The sequence below is a fragment of the Notolepis coatsorum genome, assembly GCF_963971535.1.
Source record: "Notolepis coatsorum genome assembly, chromosome: 5".
NCBI classification, from domain to species: Eukaryota; Metazoa; Chordata; class Actinopteri; order Aulopiformes; family Paralepididae; genus Notolepis; species Notolepis coatsorum.
In genome coordinates this window covers 8,514,484-8,529,489 of record NC_140169.1, presented here as the reverse complement: position 1 = coordinate 8,529,489, position 15,006 = coordinate 8,514,484, and the positions used below count along the sequence as shown (strand labels likewise).

Genomic DNA, 15,006 nt, shown 5'->3' with positions numbered 1-15,006 from the left:
CCAGACAAGCCCAGAGAGAGCGCATTGATCTGTGTGGGTGAACAGGCTCAGTCCACAGGTAACACAGAGTGAGAGAGAAGTGACGTTGGCGCAGTTGTAAACAGGACGGCAAGGCAACGTATCGTTATAGAGAGCCGAACGGCTAATTAGATACAACCATAATATTGTTGAGCCATTATTGGCACAGTATAGTGACTTGTGTAAGCGAAGTAACGTGGAGAGTTATAGTTGAACCCAGCGACGTTCTGGACATAACTACTCATTGAAGACTTCCTGCGGGTTAGCTTTAAGTACAAACGGAGCTAACTAGCTATCATCCATGCCAACGGGCTTTGGACTAATAGCTATTAATCCTGCCATCGGGCGCTAGGAATACAAGGACCAGTCCGTACGAGACCCTCTTTCCCAGTGACGACAGGATTATCCCACCAGTCTGCAGTTTCTCTGGAGTCGGAGCTCCAGAGAGAAGTACCGTCTCCATCTACCATCTTGCTTTTCCCTGTACTGCTTCGCTTCGTCTCCGTCTCACTCCATTCAGAGCTCCAACGGTCGGGTACCCGTAGTATAGGAACTATCGTTACCGCGGACATTGTGGCATTGATATTAAAGTAATAACAGGAGATCTGTGTTTATAACCTTAACCCTAACCTTAACCATACTGTTACCTTAAACTAACCATAACCATAACCCTAGCTTTCTATCTTAACCATAACTGTTAAACGAATGATGAACTGTGATGAACTATCATCATACTATTGCTGTGTCTTATCAGGGTGGGTGGTGTCTTTGTCTAGTGGTGAGACCACTCGCCCACGACCACAATCATTGGGCCTCATTCTCGAACATGTTTGTAAGTATCTTTGTAACTATCTTTGTAAAAAGTTATTAACTAACAAATTTACAAAAATCCGTCAAACGGTCTTCGTAGGTGGCCAAAATCAACGCAGGTGGGTTCCTCATTCTTAAACTGGAAACGCGTTCTCGTACAACTGAATTTGCATACAGACACGCCCAGCCAGCTCCTTATAAGGCGAGGGCCGCGTGCAAAACATCTGTGCAGTGCTGACCCCCGTATTCAACAGGAAGCGCGGAAGCGATTTGCAACTGATCATAATTGTATTTGATTATATTAAAATGTATTGTCATCATACAGCACAAGTAGAATACAACGAAAATAAGTTTGGCATCCAACTAGTGTACAAAAGTAACAGTAAAGTGCAATTGTAACATATAATGCACAGGTGATTAAAGGCTTCATTTAGGAGAAAATAAATAAATAAATAAATAATAACTAAACCCAATATATATAGCTATATTGAATATAGCTACTGTATAGTGGAATATATTGAAAAAAATTCCCATCTTTGTTCCTACTGCACCACCGCTCTAAGAGATAGGAATGCGTGGCAGTGTTTGCAGGGCTATATCTATATTCTATATTATAGCTATGGATACAATACTATGGCTCATTTGACATCAACTGTCCATCGTTCAATATGTGAAAAATAAAAAATTTGCGTATATGTTAGCGTGTTATACAAGTATAATATAAGTATAGTTTCAGAGTGATCCTGGTTAATTCCAGAAAACTGCGCTATGGAGCAATACATGAATTTTACTAAAAGCGTTGGCGTTGCTCGCCTGGACACACTACTATTTCCAAATCAAATGTATATAATAGGTATTATGTTTCATCATGAATGCATGAAAGGGGGGGGTAGTTTTTTGATGGTTTGATCATCACCAACAGCATATGTTCTGGAGTACGTTACACATGGTCGTTGCGATCGATGTGAAATCATGGTTGGATCAAAGCAGGACTGATGTCATATAGTCCTTACCTTCACTAGGAGGTACCCCAAAAAGAATATTCCAATTGTCTGATTTCCAGTATTGGTGTCCATCGTGTCGCCAATATAATCCACCACAACACATGCATCGGGGGCATTGGATAATAATAATAATAATACATCTATTTTATATAGCGCTTTTCCAGGTGCTCAAAGACGCTTTACATGGGCAGGAGAGACAAACTATGGCAAAACAAAAAAACAGAACAAAAATAATACATGACAAAAATAAAATAACACAGACAGAATTAGAGGTCAAAAGCAAGATTGAAAAGGTGAGTTTTGAGGGCTGATTTAAAAGATGTCAGGGTGTTTGCATCACGGATATGGCTGGGGAGGGCATTCCAGAGGGAGGGGGCAGCAGCAGCGAAGGCCCTGTCGCCCCAGGTCCGGAGCCTGGTCGTGGGAGGTGTTAGGAGGTTGGCATCTGCAGACCTAAGGCGACGGGTGGGCGTGTGACGGTGGAGGAGGTCGGACAGGTAGGGAGGGGCAAGGTTGTTGAGGGCTTTGAATGTGATGAGTAGTATTTTAAAATGTATCCTGTATTTGATTGGAAGCCAGTGGAGGTCGTGGAGGACAGGGGTGATGTGATCAGAGCGACGGGTGGAGGTGAGCATGCGGGCAGCAGAGTTTTGGACATATTGGAGTTTATTGAGGATAGTGTTTGGTGAGCCGTAGAGGATGCTGTTGCAGTAATCTAGTCGTGATGATATGAATGCATGAACCAGTGTTTCAGCAGCGGAGAGTGATAGGGAGGGGCGGAGACGAGCAATGTTCCGGAGGTGGTAGAAGGCCGATTTGGTTATGTGGTTCACATGGCGGAGGAAAGAAAGGGTGGGGTCCAGGATGATGCCAAGGTTACGGACGTGAGTGGAGGGGGTGACAATGGTACCATCAATATTTAGGGTGAAATCCTGGGTGTGGCTGGTGAGGGATTTTGGACCGATAATGATGATTTCTGATTTATTGCAGTTTAGTTTGGATGCGTTTCAATGTCATCGAGTGAACCGCTAGACTGGCCTGACCAAAAAAACTGCGCCTGGAGTGGATTAAACGTAACACCGGGTGTGAAAAAAAGGTTTCAAAGGGTGGGCGATACTGCCACCTACCAGGATGCGGCCGGTATTGCACTCTAGCGATCTCAGAGTGGTTCCCTATGGTAACCGCGAGGTCCGTGTTAGAGAAATTAATGAAAATATCGAATAAAAGAAATAACGATGAAAACCCGACTATACTCGGGTCTGGTGCTGAACGGTTGGCGAGTTAACCCGACTTTCCTCGGGTCTGGCGCTGATTGAGTTAAGAGTACTGTTTATTTTATATATTTTTATAGGTTTTGATTTGTGCGTATGTAATTTTTTCATAGTTATGTTCTAGAAATCGAGTCTGTCCGCCTTTTCGAATTTGTAAATCCTACGAACGAATTTACAATACGAAGCCGTTCGAGAATGCCAAAGAAGTTCGTAAATCGAGTAAACAAAGGAATTTCTTGGTAACTTTCTCGTATGTCCGTTCAAGAATGAGGACCATAGGCGGTCAGGTGGCGTAGCGGAGATTGTGCTCGTCACCAATGCAAGAGGCTGCGGTCTCGACTCCCGGAGAGTCAGCATTGCCTTGGCTCGGGCTGATCGCTATACTAACTCATTTGGCTGAGTTAGGGGGAGGGGAGCCGTGGGTGGGTCCTGGGCGTTGTGGACAGCGACCCCTACAGTTCGGTCGGGGCGCCTGCTCAGCAAGGGTAGGATCTGGAGGGAGGTAGTGTGACCTTCCACACGTTACACTCTCCCGGTGAGAATCTGCGCGGCCAGGCTGGCTGCCGGCTGGCTGCACATGCGTCGGAGGAAAGCATGTGACAGTCTCCGGCCTCTCGGACCAACAGTAGGGGAAAGTGCGCAACAACCAGGAAGGGGGTTGGGAATTGGCATAACGACTAACAGTGGGATGGGAGAAAAATCAGAAAAAAGAAAGAGGGGGAAAAAGATAATAAAAAAAAAGAATGAGGACCATTGTCGGTTTGACTCCCGGTCACACTGTTTGTTTTGGACCTTCGCAGATACAAAATATAAATATATTACTTATAGAATACGTAAATATATGACTTATGGCTATACCATAACATACATTATGATGTACCTATTTTCCTGTGGTCGATTAGTACTTTATTTATTTTCTGATGAGACTTACCAGAAGAAACCAAGCAAACTTCGCTGTTCAGGATTTTCTGCCATTGTTTCTCTGCGACGTGAATGCACGAGAACACAGGCAGCAGCGTGACAGACAAGCATTAGGGACATAACAGTCCCTCAACCAATCAGGATGATTGATGAACATGCTGAATACAGAGACACGGGAAACACTCTAGGACCACTTCAAATACTGACAGCTGAAAGACTATTATGACATGTTTGACAAATAAAACTACCTACTGCATCTTTAAAGGGACATATAGCATACATTAAAGGAACATGTATCATGGACATTAAAGGGACATATAGCATACATTAAAGGAACATGTATCATGGACATTAAAGGGACATATATCATACATTAAAGGGATATGTATCGTGGACATTAAAGGGACATATATCATACATTAAAGGGATATGTATCGTGGACATTATAGGGACATATAGCATACATTAACCGTTTCACTACCACACTGCAGAAGGTTAACCCCTTCACTACCAGTGAAAGGGTTAACCTCCTGTAGTGTGGTAGTGAAAGGGATAACCCTTTGTTGTGTGGCAGTGAAAGGGTCAACCTCACTGTATTGTCACAGTGAAAGGGTTAACCCTTTGGTAGTGTGGTAGTGAAAGGGTTAAAGGGACATGGACGTTAAAGGGACAAATATCATACATTAAAGCGACATAATTTGAAGGTTAAATAGCTACGCTCAGTTAGCTGGACGTTCTGAGTGTCAGCCGGCTAACCGTCAGCTGGATGTTGCTCTGAGTGTCAGCCGGCTAACCGTCAGCTGGATGTTGCTCTGAGTGTCAGCCGGCTAACCGTCAGCTGGATGTTGCTCTGAGTGTCAGCCGGCTAACCGTCAGCTGGATGTTGCTCTGAGTGTCAGCCGGCTAACCGTCAGCTGGATGTTGCTCTGAGTGTCAGCCGGCTAACCGTCAGCTGGATGTTGCTCTGAGTGTCAGCCGGCTAACCGTCAGCTGGATGTTGCTCTGAGTGTTAGCCGGCTAACCGTCAGCTGGATGTTGCTCTGAGTGTCAGCCGGCTAACCGTCAGCTGGATGTTGCTCTGAGTGTTAGCCGGCTAACCGTCAGCTGGATGTTGCTCTGAGTGTCAGCCGGCTAACCGTCAGCTGGATGTTGCTCTGAGTGTTAGCCGGCTAACCGTCAGCTGGATGTTGCTCTGAGTGTCAGCCGGCTAACCGTCAGCTGGATGTTGCTCTGAGTGTTAGCCGGCTAACCGTCAGCTGGATGTTGCTCTGAGTGTCAGCCGGCTAACCGTCAGCTGGATGTTGCTCTGAGTGTTAGCCGGCTAACCGTCAGCTGGATGTTGCTCTGAGTGTTAGCCGGCTAACCGTCAGCTGGATGTTGCTCTGAGTGTTAGCCGGCTAACCGTCAGCTGGATGTTGCTCTGAGTGTTAGCCGGCTAACCGTCAGCTGGATGTTGCTCTGAGTGTCAGCCGGCTAACCGTCAGCTGGATGTTGCTCTGAGTGTTAGCTGGCTTTTGTTCCTCGCTGGCTGACGTCTTAGTCTCTAGCTGCAGACTGGAAGAGAGTAGAGAGTATTTATTTTCCCTCCGGGACAATCCATTCGGCGGCCAAAAGAGAAAGGTATAAAACACACACAGAGAGCGGCCCAAGACAGACCTGAGTTAGCCAAAATATTCCGAGCCAAACGTCAGCGTGAGCACTTCCTGCAGCGGAGCACAGCAACACTACTGGGTGTAATGTGGCGTCTCTAACCGTTCCAACGCACACTGGGTTGGAAGAGGAGAGAGTGAGGAAGAACGCTGACAAGTTTCTAAGCGCGTGAGATCACACAGGTGTCCAGTGTGATGGTAGTTACTTCCAAGGTCCTGTAGTATAGGAGGTTCTATTATGGTAGTTTATAGTATAATATTATAGGAGGCTCTAGTATAGGATGTTCTATTAAAGGAGGCTCTAGTATAGGAGGTTATATTATAGAACGTTCTAGTATAGGAACACATATAACACCAGACAAGGTTCTATAGTGTAGGGGTATCAGTTAACCCCAGTATCTGAATCGGGAGATTCTCTTCTCTCAGACAAATTGTATCTCTCCAGAAGCTGACTGGCAGTGTGTGGCCTAGTCTATTTCTCTTTTCCGAATGCAGTCTGCATGTAATTCCCTGCATCTATACATCGTGTCACTTTTAGCCTATAGCCAATGGAAATGCTAGAAATAGTCACGTGGGCGGGGAGCATCCAATTCCTTCTCTGAATCCTCCGGTGCAGATTGACCCGCGCGGCCCGCGTGTGACAGAGGACAGAGAGCGGAGCTCGTCCCTGGTTCATAATAAAATGGAAAAAAGACGTGAAAGGAGGTATAATGTTCAACAAGCATTGGAACCTTTGAACCTTTTGTGGATGTTGAAGACGATCCAGATCATATAAATGAAAAGGACTCTAGCAGTCTACTCGTGTATCAATCGACCTGACAACTATATAATATATATTGTGCAGCTTGAATGAAAACAGAAAATGGGGAAAGCTGTATGATGGAGGGGTCGTGTGTGTGTGTGTGTGTGTGTGTGTGTGTGTGTGTGTGTGTGTGTGTGTGTGTGTGTGTGTGTGTGTGTGTGTGTGTGTGCGTGTGTGTGTGTGTGTGTGTGTGTGTGTGTGTGTGTGTGTGTGTGTGTGTGTGTGTGTGTGTGTGTGTGTGTGTGTGTGTGTGTGTGTGAGTGGAGAGATGGGGGGGGGGGGGGGGGGGGGTTGCAGGGAGATATTGGTATATTGGTCCAAAAACCCTGCAAAGAACAATATCCAAATAAATGGCTGTCACTCACTGAAGAAAATGTGTATTTGCACAAGATTTCACATGGACATTCGAAATACTTGAATATAACTTTCCATGTAGAAAAAAACAATAATTCCCAGGTAAACTATGGAGTTATTCAACAAAACACAAGGTTTTTTCTACTGGGTGTTTTTCTTTTATATCAAATATTGTATGCTCACACAAAGGTAATGTACATGATGGTGACTTTACACTGCACCATAAATAGAGGGTAGGTTCCCCTGACTCATACAAGGTACGACACTTGATACTGAATCAAAGAATAGGCTCAGAATTGGCGAAAAATATAACACTATGTCCAAGTGAACCTGTGTCTATGTAGGCTTCAGAGGGTTATACTAGTGCTATATTTCTAACATATCCACAAACCACAATATCATTGAACCCAATATCTCACGACATTGATCTTCACACAGAATAGAAGCGATGGGCAGAATAAGGCAAAGTGTAGTAAATGTCCACCGAAGATGTGATCCTCTAAACCTGGGCTTGAAGAAGCATTAAGGCTCCAGCCAAGAATAGCACTAGACAAGATAGAATGGCGTGTCCGTTAAAAAACGCTTGGACCACTTGGCCTCCAGTTGAATAAGGCGCTATATGTCTCGTGTATGTATGTGACAAATAGATCTCTTGAATCTTGAATCTTGAATCTTGAGGTATGAAGACGCTGACTGGTGGATAGATATAATAGACTTGTATTACAACACTGTTCTGGCTGGGCGCTGGTGTGTGTGTTTACATGTGCATTTTCACATACATGTATGTGCAAGTGTGTACGTGCTTAGTGTGTTGGACAAGCCATTGTGAGCGTGCCAATTGGCTGGCAGAACAGTGACCTCAGCAAATGATTTCCTGCCAACATGTCCCACCACAATCCATGCTGTTCCTCATGCAGACCAACACAAAGTCAATGGGGTCAAGCTCCTGTCTGTACAAGCTGACTGAAGCCCACTGATGGTAACTGAAATGTCCCCCGTCAGCTTGGACAGACAAGATCTTGACCCCATTGACTTTGCATTGTGTTTGACTAACTAGCCGGTATATACATGTATGAAATAGCATGTGGAGTGTGCAGAAAAATTACTCTACTGATCAACATCATCATTGGTAATAAAAAGACAATAGGCCATTTGGTTGAAATTATGTTTGACATGATGGTTTACAATTCGAGGAGCCTTCTGATTGGCTGACTGACCTCCCTACAACCAATATAATAACTAACATGATTATATAATTCTACCACTAATTTGTCATATTGACACTTAGAGACTTTCTGCGTGCGTGTATGTGTGCGTGTGTGTGTGTACAGTAGGCTGCTGATTCATGCTGAAATATGTATCTCTCTCAGATCGTTAGACAAACACAGCGAGAGATGGACACACACACAGCCGTATTTAATGTGTTGTGGGGACACCCCATAGCCTTACATTGATTCCCTAACTCCCTATAACTCTCTCACATTCACACACAAACACACAAACACCCACACACCCCCACACACACACACACACACACACACACACACACACACACACACACACACACACACCTTTACCTTTTATGTGGAGTGACATTTAATATCCTGCAAAAGCCTGACTGATAGACGACCGAATGCTGTTAGACTGAGAGACAGAGAGACAGACAGAGAGAGAGAGAGAGAAAGAGAGAGAAAGAGAGAGAGATAGAGAGAGAGAGAGAGAGAGAGAGAGAGAGAGAGAGAGAGAGAGAGAGAGAGAGAGAGAGAGAGAGAGAGAGAGAGAGAGAGAGAGAGAGAGAGAGAGAGAGAGATAGATAGAGAGAGAGAGCGTTTGTCATCTTAATGGCTGTAAGATAGCATGAGATGTTTTAGAGAGACAGACCACATATATTGTCCAGACACCATTTGAAAACCAGAGCTGTGATTTATACATTAACTTGTCATTTATTGAATAGATAATTTGGTTATGAAAGCTCTCTCTTTCTGAAGCCCATATCCAAATTCAGTCGAGACAAAACGTGTATTGAAATATTACATTTGTATTAAGAATTAACTGGCATGTAACAGCAGTTTAGGTTTGGTGTCGAGACTCATCATTTGTATTTGTATTGTATTTTTTTTGTATTTATATTTTGCACAATCAATGGGGGACCCTGATGTAAACAAGACAAAAGTCTTTCTCTGGTCTGCATCCCCTTAACAATTGTGTGTATTGAGCTGTACTGTACTGTACCCATTCTGCAATCTGTTAATATAGTTTTCAATCAATCAATGCAGGCATGACCACCCGCATTTCACTGTGTGCCCTGGTATGTACGTGACAAATAAACCTCTTGATTCTTGATTTAAAGGTAGAATCTGTAATGCTGTGAAACAGTGACCTCTAAGCACTCGCTTGGAACTTTGTTTACGTTTTGTTCCGTTTCGGTTTGATCGTCGGTTGGAATTTTGTTTATTCCACAGCTAGCTCTCAAACTCTCTGCTACACACATACATACATACAGGGCCGCCTGGGAGAAATGCGAGGTCCTGTGCGAGATTTAAACGCGAGCCCCCCCCCCCTAAAAGGTAAAAAAGAAAAAAAAAATTCATACAGTCAACATATTCTTAAATAATAGCGCTGCCCGAGGCTGGGCATGATACAGTCAACATATAGCAAGAGAGCGAGCGAGAGTGAGCTCCCGTTCTACAGTCAATATACAGTGTTATCGCTGCACAGACCCGGCAATGCCCCTGACCCTCCACCAGAGCAAGGCCAGAGAGAGAGAGATAGAGAGAGAGCATGTCTGTTTGTGTGTGTGTGTTAGAGAGAGAGAGCATGTATATGTGTGTTAGAAAGAGAGAGAAATATATAGAGAGAGAGCATGTCATTTTGTGTGTTAGAGAGAGATATAGAGCATGTCTGTGTGTTAGAAAGAGAGAGAGAGAGAGAGAGAGAGCATGTGTGTTTGTGTGTTAGAGAGAGAGAGCATGTCTGTGTGTGTGTTAGAGAGAGAGCATGTATGAGAGAGATAAGCAAAGATGAGCCCCTAAAGGATATTCAACTTTTAATGGAAGAACAAAACAGAAGGAAAAGATAACTTCACAAAGGCAACATGAATATACATAGATCCAAAAGGACAAAGATCAACACTTAAATCCAAAGAGAAGAGGGTCTATACCAGAGAAAACAAAGTAGCAAGGAGCCAATGGCTGACATCAGCTAAATAGGCTAACTGCAAATAGAGTAGCCAGGTACTGACACCAGGCCACACACAGCTTTGGCCAACGCTACCCAAGCTACACAAACGACCAAGACAATTCACACACAGCACATGTCGTATCTCCAAATGTTGTGAAGTAACATATGTTTTGCCTGGAAAAAAACATCGTTATTAACAAAACATTCGGGAGGGGAAGGAAGGAAGAGTGGGGTAATGTCCAATGTACATCTTACCTGCACCAAGGAACGCAGGGTGAAAGGCCGCAACACAGGTCTCCACGTTGACGAAAGGCCTCTCGCTGGCGGGACAAAAAGAAGCTATGGCCGGAGCCTTGTCATGGTGCAGGCCCGACTACATCTTCTGTCAAAGATGATGTTGTAGTCAGAGTGCCAGGGCCTGCTATTCTCACGGCTAATGTCAATGGTCGTAGCACAAGCTAACAGCTAACTCTAGGCTAACTGATAGCATCAAGCTAACGTTCCCAGCCGAGCGAAAACGAGCAGCTAACGTCGTAGCTAAACAGCTAACTGGCTAACAGTTAGCTCAACCCGGCTATCGCTAACCACTAGCTAAAGCAGAAGCAAGCTATGCGGCTACCACTGAAAAACTGTACAACGTGAGAAAAGCAATACAGGCCAACACTTCAGACAGCCGCTGTGTTTTCCTCTTCTCATCCGAAGAGGGAAGGGAAAAAGAAGGCAATACACGTACCACTACAGAGTGGTGTTTACCATAGCGGTGCCGGCAACAAGTCCCTCGCGGACTATAGCCGACTTGAGCATGGAGATATTCTCATAATGAAACACCAAGCTCACCTCCCTCGCACCAGGTGCTGACACCAGGCCACACATCGTTAGCTACTACAACAGCTAGCCGGCCCGTTTGGCTCCCGAGAGAGAGAGAGATATATCCACGGCGGGAATAGAATAGAGTGCATTAAAAACTCACCAAACGTCCAAGAGGATGGAGACAACCGCGTGGAGTTGACGAAGTTCATCTGCCGAATGACCGTCCTCTTCATCTTGGCATAACAATGCTGCACGCGCTCTCTCTAGGTTAGCTAACGCTAGTTAGCCTTTAGCTAAGCTAGCTACTAGGCGACATCATCATGGCTATCCCGACTGAACCACACGTTAGCACTCAATATTATAACGTAGCTAAAGCTAACTAGCTGTCCCTGCCTTTAGCCGGGATGGCTAGCCTGACTGAACTGTCTAACATGCAACAACTTTCATCTTCAGTCCATCTGCCGAATGACCGTCCTCTTCGTTTTGGCTGGCATAACTAAGCATAACCTCCAAAGCTGCACGCGCGAAATAGTCAAACGCAGCTGACCCACGCCGGCGTACACATGATGTAACCCCTCCCTTCTTGAAACCAATAGTATGTCTGCTGCAGAGCCCCAGAGCTCCAATAGAGAATAGTGCAGAGCCGCAGAGCCAGGAACATTCTACAAACGTGTCTAATGTGAAATATATAAGCATATAAGCAAAACTAGATTTTAGGTCTGTGATGAAAAAGGGCCTCGCGGGAAGGGGGGCCTCGCAAAAAAATAAAATAAATAAAAAATAATAATAATAAAAAAAAAAAAAAAAATATATATATATATATATATATATATATTTTTTGTGCGAGGCCCCCCTTCCCGCGAGGCCCTGTGCAACCGCACTGCTCGCACACCCCCTGAGGCGGCCCTGCATACATACACACACACAAACACACACCAGCACATGCACCAGCACGCACACCCGCACCAGCACGCACACGCACACACACATGCACAGCTACCTCCAGGTGTTCAGTCTAATTGCCTGCTCAAGCCTCATGGTCTCATATCAAATATTTATATCCTCCTCTCTCTCTCTCTCTCTCTCTCTCTCTCTCTCTCTCTCTCTCTCTCTCTCTCTCTCTCTCTCTCTCTCTCTCTCTCTCTCTCTCTCTCTCTCTATCTCTCTCTATCTCTCTCTCCCTCTTATCAAACTGTGACACATGTTACCAAGGCCTGTTACCCCCTGTCTTTAAATGGTGTTTGTGGAGGTTTCTTCTATTCTTCTATTGTTCCTTTTTTTTTGGTTCTTATTTTTCCGTTTCTTTTCTATGTGCACAGTGAGGTGTGGTTTTATGGGTTATTTTTTCCTATCAGGGTAACTGGTGCAAGTGTACAGTGTTGGAGGCGAGTGTATTGTTTGGTGAGTGGAGGCTGCCGGTGACATGGCCTCGCAATCAGCAGGACCTGAGTCGGTGTCGCTCAGACACGGGGTGAGGTGTGTCCCAGAGGGAACTGCTACGGTGGAAGAGGTTTTGAAAGCTGTCGGCGAGCAGGTAGGATGCGAAAATCTCGCTTATGCATCGCGGATGAATAAGGCTGTGGTGGGTTTTTTGAAAAAGGAACGTTTGGTAAGCAAAGTAATTGCGAGTGGCATTTTTGTGAGGGATGTGCTTGTGGCCGTATCGCCGCTGTCGGCTCCCGCTACTCGGGTAGTCGTGTCGAATGTACCTCCGTTTATCAAAGACGAGGCTCTGTCGAGGGAGCTGATTCGCTTCGGGAGGTTTGCGAGTGGATTCAGACCTATTGCTCTTGGGTGTAAGGAACCTGGGCTGAAGCATGTACTCTCGTTGCGTAGGCAAGTGTTTATGAATTTGAAAAGCGCAGACCAAACGTTAAATGCTAGTTTCACTGTGAAGTTTGAGGAGAGCTTGTATGCTGTGTATGCGAGCACTGACAGCTTGCGCTGTTTTGAGTGCGGGGATATTGGACATAAGCGATTCGCTTGTCCGCATCCAAAGCGCGCAGCGGGAGGGGCATCGCGTCAGCCAAGTGAAAAAATAGTAGAGGTTAATGTGGTAAACACTGCAGAGCAACAGGCAGATACAGGGGGAGTAGAGGAGGTTACTGAGACAGAGGGGCTGGTGGTGGAGGGAGAAGCTGCAGGAGGAGTTGGAGTAGAGAGTGATACTGAGACAGGGGGGCTGGTGCTGGAGGGAGAAGCTGCAGGGGGGAAGCATGCTCCCGAAACAGGTGCACAGCCAGGGCCGGTGCTAGGTTCATCAGATGGAGGGGGGGCCCCTTTCCCCGTGGATGTAGGGGGGAATGAAGCTGACGCAGAGGCCAGTGGTGTTGTGGAGAGAGGGGGGGGGCAAAGTGGGGGAGGGGGGGGGGGTCGGAATGGGAAGGAGATTGAAGTTGAGGGGAGCACACTGGTGGATGAGGAGGGGATGGATTTAGAGGGGGGTGCTAAGGAGAGGGAGAGTGGGTCTGAGGAAGAGGCATTGGTATCTGGTGATGGGGGTGAGGATTTGGAAAAGGAGGGGATGTATACTGCAAGGGAGCTCACCCGGTTTCTTAGGGAAACCAAAAACAGGAAACATTTTCCATTGGGACGTTTTTTCCCAGATCAAGAAACGTTTTTAAGGTCTGTGATGCATGCTAACAAGGTCACAGGTGGGGGTTTAATGATGACACCCAGGAGGAAGTTCCGACTGAATAAGTGGGCTACTAATGTCAGGAAAAGATTGTCATCAAATACAGGTGTATAATGTATGGACTGTATGGTGCACATCTGCTGGTGGGTTTCTTTTTCTGGTTCTTGTTCTTCTCTGTTTTCTCCCTCTTTTTTCACATGGAGGTCCTTCGGATTGATGGTGCTGGGGATGGTGTGAAAGGGGGGCTGTTTTCTGATTATGCAAAACAGGAAAATTTAAATGTTATTTTTGTACAAGAGACCCATAGTGATGTGGGTAATGAGGTTGACTGGGGACTCAGTTGGAGGGGGGGATTGGTGTTGAGTCATGGCACTAATAATACTGCAGGGGTGGCTGTCCTGTTCTCTCCTGGACTTGGGGTCAATATTACATCGCAGAAGGAGGTGAAGGTGTGGGGGGACAGAGTGATCCAGAGGCCGGTCACTCAGGGCGACAAGACTGGTGAAGTGCATCACCCTCCGGCGCACCAAGAGCAGCGAGGTGAACGAGCTGCGGGGGCGTCTGGTGGAGCGCCTGGGGCGGGGCCTGTCCAGCGGTTCAGACGAGGAGTGTTCTGTCTGCCTGGAGTCGGTCCGCCTGCCTGTCATCGCACACTGTGCTCATGTCTACTGCCGCTCTTGCATCACTCTGGTCGTCAGCACGGAGCAGGAACATGCGCGCTGTCCTCGCTGTCGAGGTGAGATCAGGGCCAGTCGGCTGGTGGAGTTCCCACAGGAGATGGAAGAGGAGGAGGTTAAAGCTCTGATGGACAACCTGCTCAGGGTGCGCGATGAGGACGGCAGCATCAAGAGTCTGGTGGTCTCTCAGTTCACACGTTTCCTCACCATACTAGAGACCCCATTCAGGGACCATGGTTTCAGTTTTGTGCGTCTGGACGGCAGATTGACTCAGAAGAGGCGGGCCCAGGTCATCAGGGAGTTCCAGAGCCCCGGCCGCGGCCTCGTCATCTTGCTCCTGTCACTCAAGGCTGGAGGGGTTGGGTTTAACCTGACCGCTGGCCTGCCTCCCACGTCTACCTCATGGACCCTGTGTGGACCCTGCATCGGAGCAGCAGGGTGTGGACCGCTGCCACCGTTTTGGGTAGACCAGGAACGTCTACCCAAAGTTCGTCACGTCACCAAGTTCATTGTGAGGGACTCTGTGGAGGAGAGCATGGTGGAGATCCAGAGGGAGAGGCAGGACCTGGTGGAGAGTGCTTGGGGACTGGGGAATGCAATGGGTACTGTGGGGGGGGGGGGGTGAGGCTGAACATATGCATTTGAATGTCAAGTGGTTTTTATGTGCTGGAGGAGGTTTTTGCGGTTTGTTGGGGTGGTTGTGTGTGTGTGTGTGTGTGTGTGTGTGTGTGTGTGTGTGTGTGTGTGTGTGTGTGTGTGTGTGTGTGTGTGTGTGTGTGTGTGTGTGTGTGTGTGTGTGTGTGTGTGTGTGTGTGTGTGTGTGTGTGTGTGTGTGTGTGTGTGTGTGTGTGTGTGTGTGTGTGTGTGTGTGTGTG

General features: G+C 46.5%; 1 protein-coding gene across 1 annotated transcript in view; it reads left to right on the top strand.

Moving 5' to 3' along the window:
• The window catches only part of LOC311229257 (kalirin-like), a gene marked incomplete at its 5' end in the record, with an annotated part of 611,135 nt that overhangs the window by 100,980 nt on the left and 495,149 nt on the right, over positions 1-15,006 (top strand). The window contains 1 exon segment of the mRNA XM_084315324.1: positions 13,943-14,738. Within this exon segment, the coding sequence (XP_084171450.1) occupies positions 13,943-14,738 (796 nt within the window).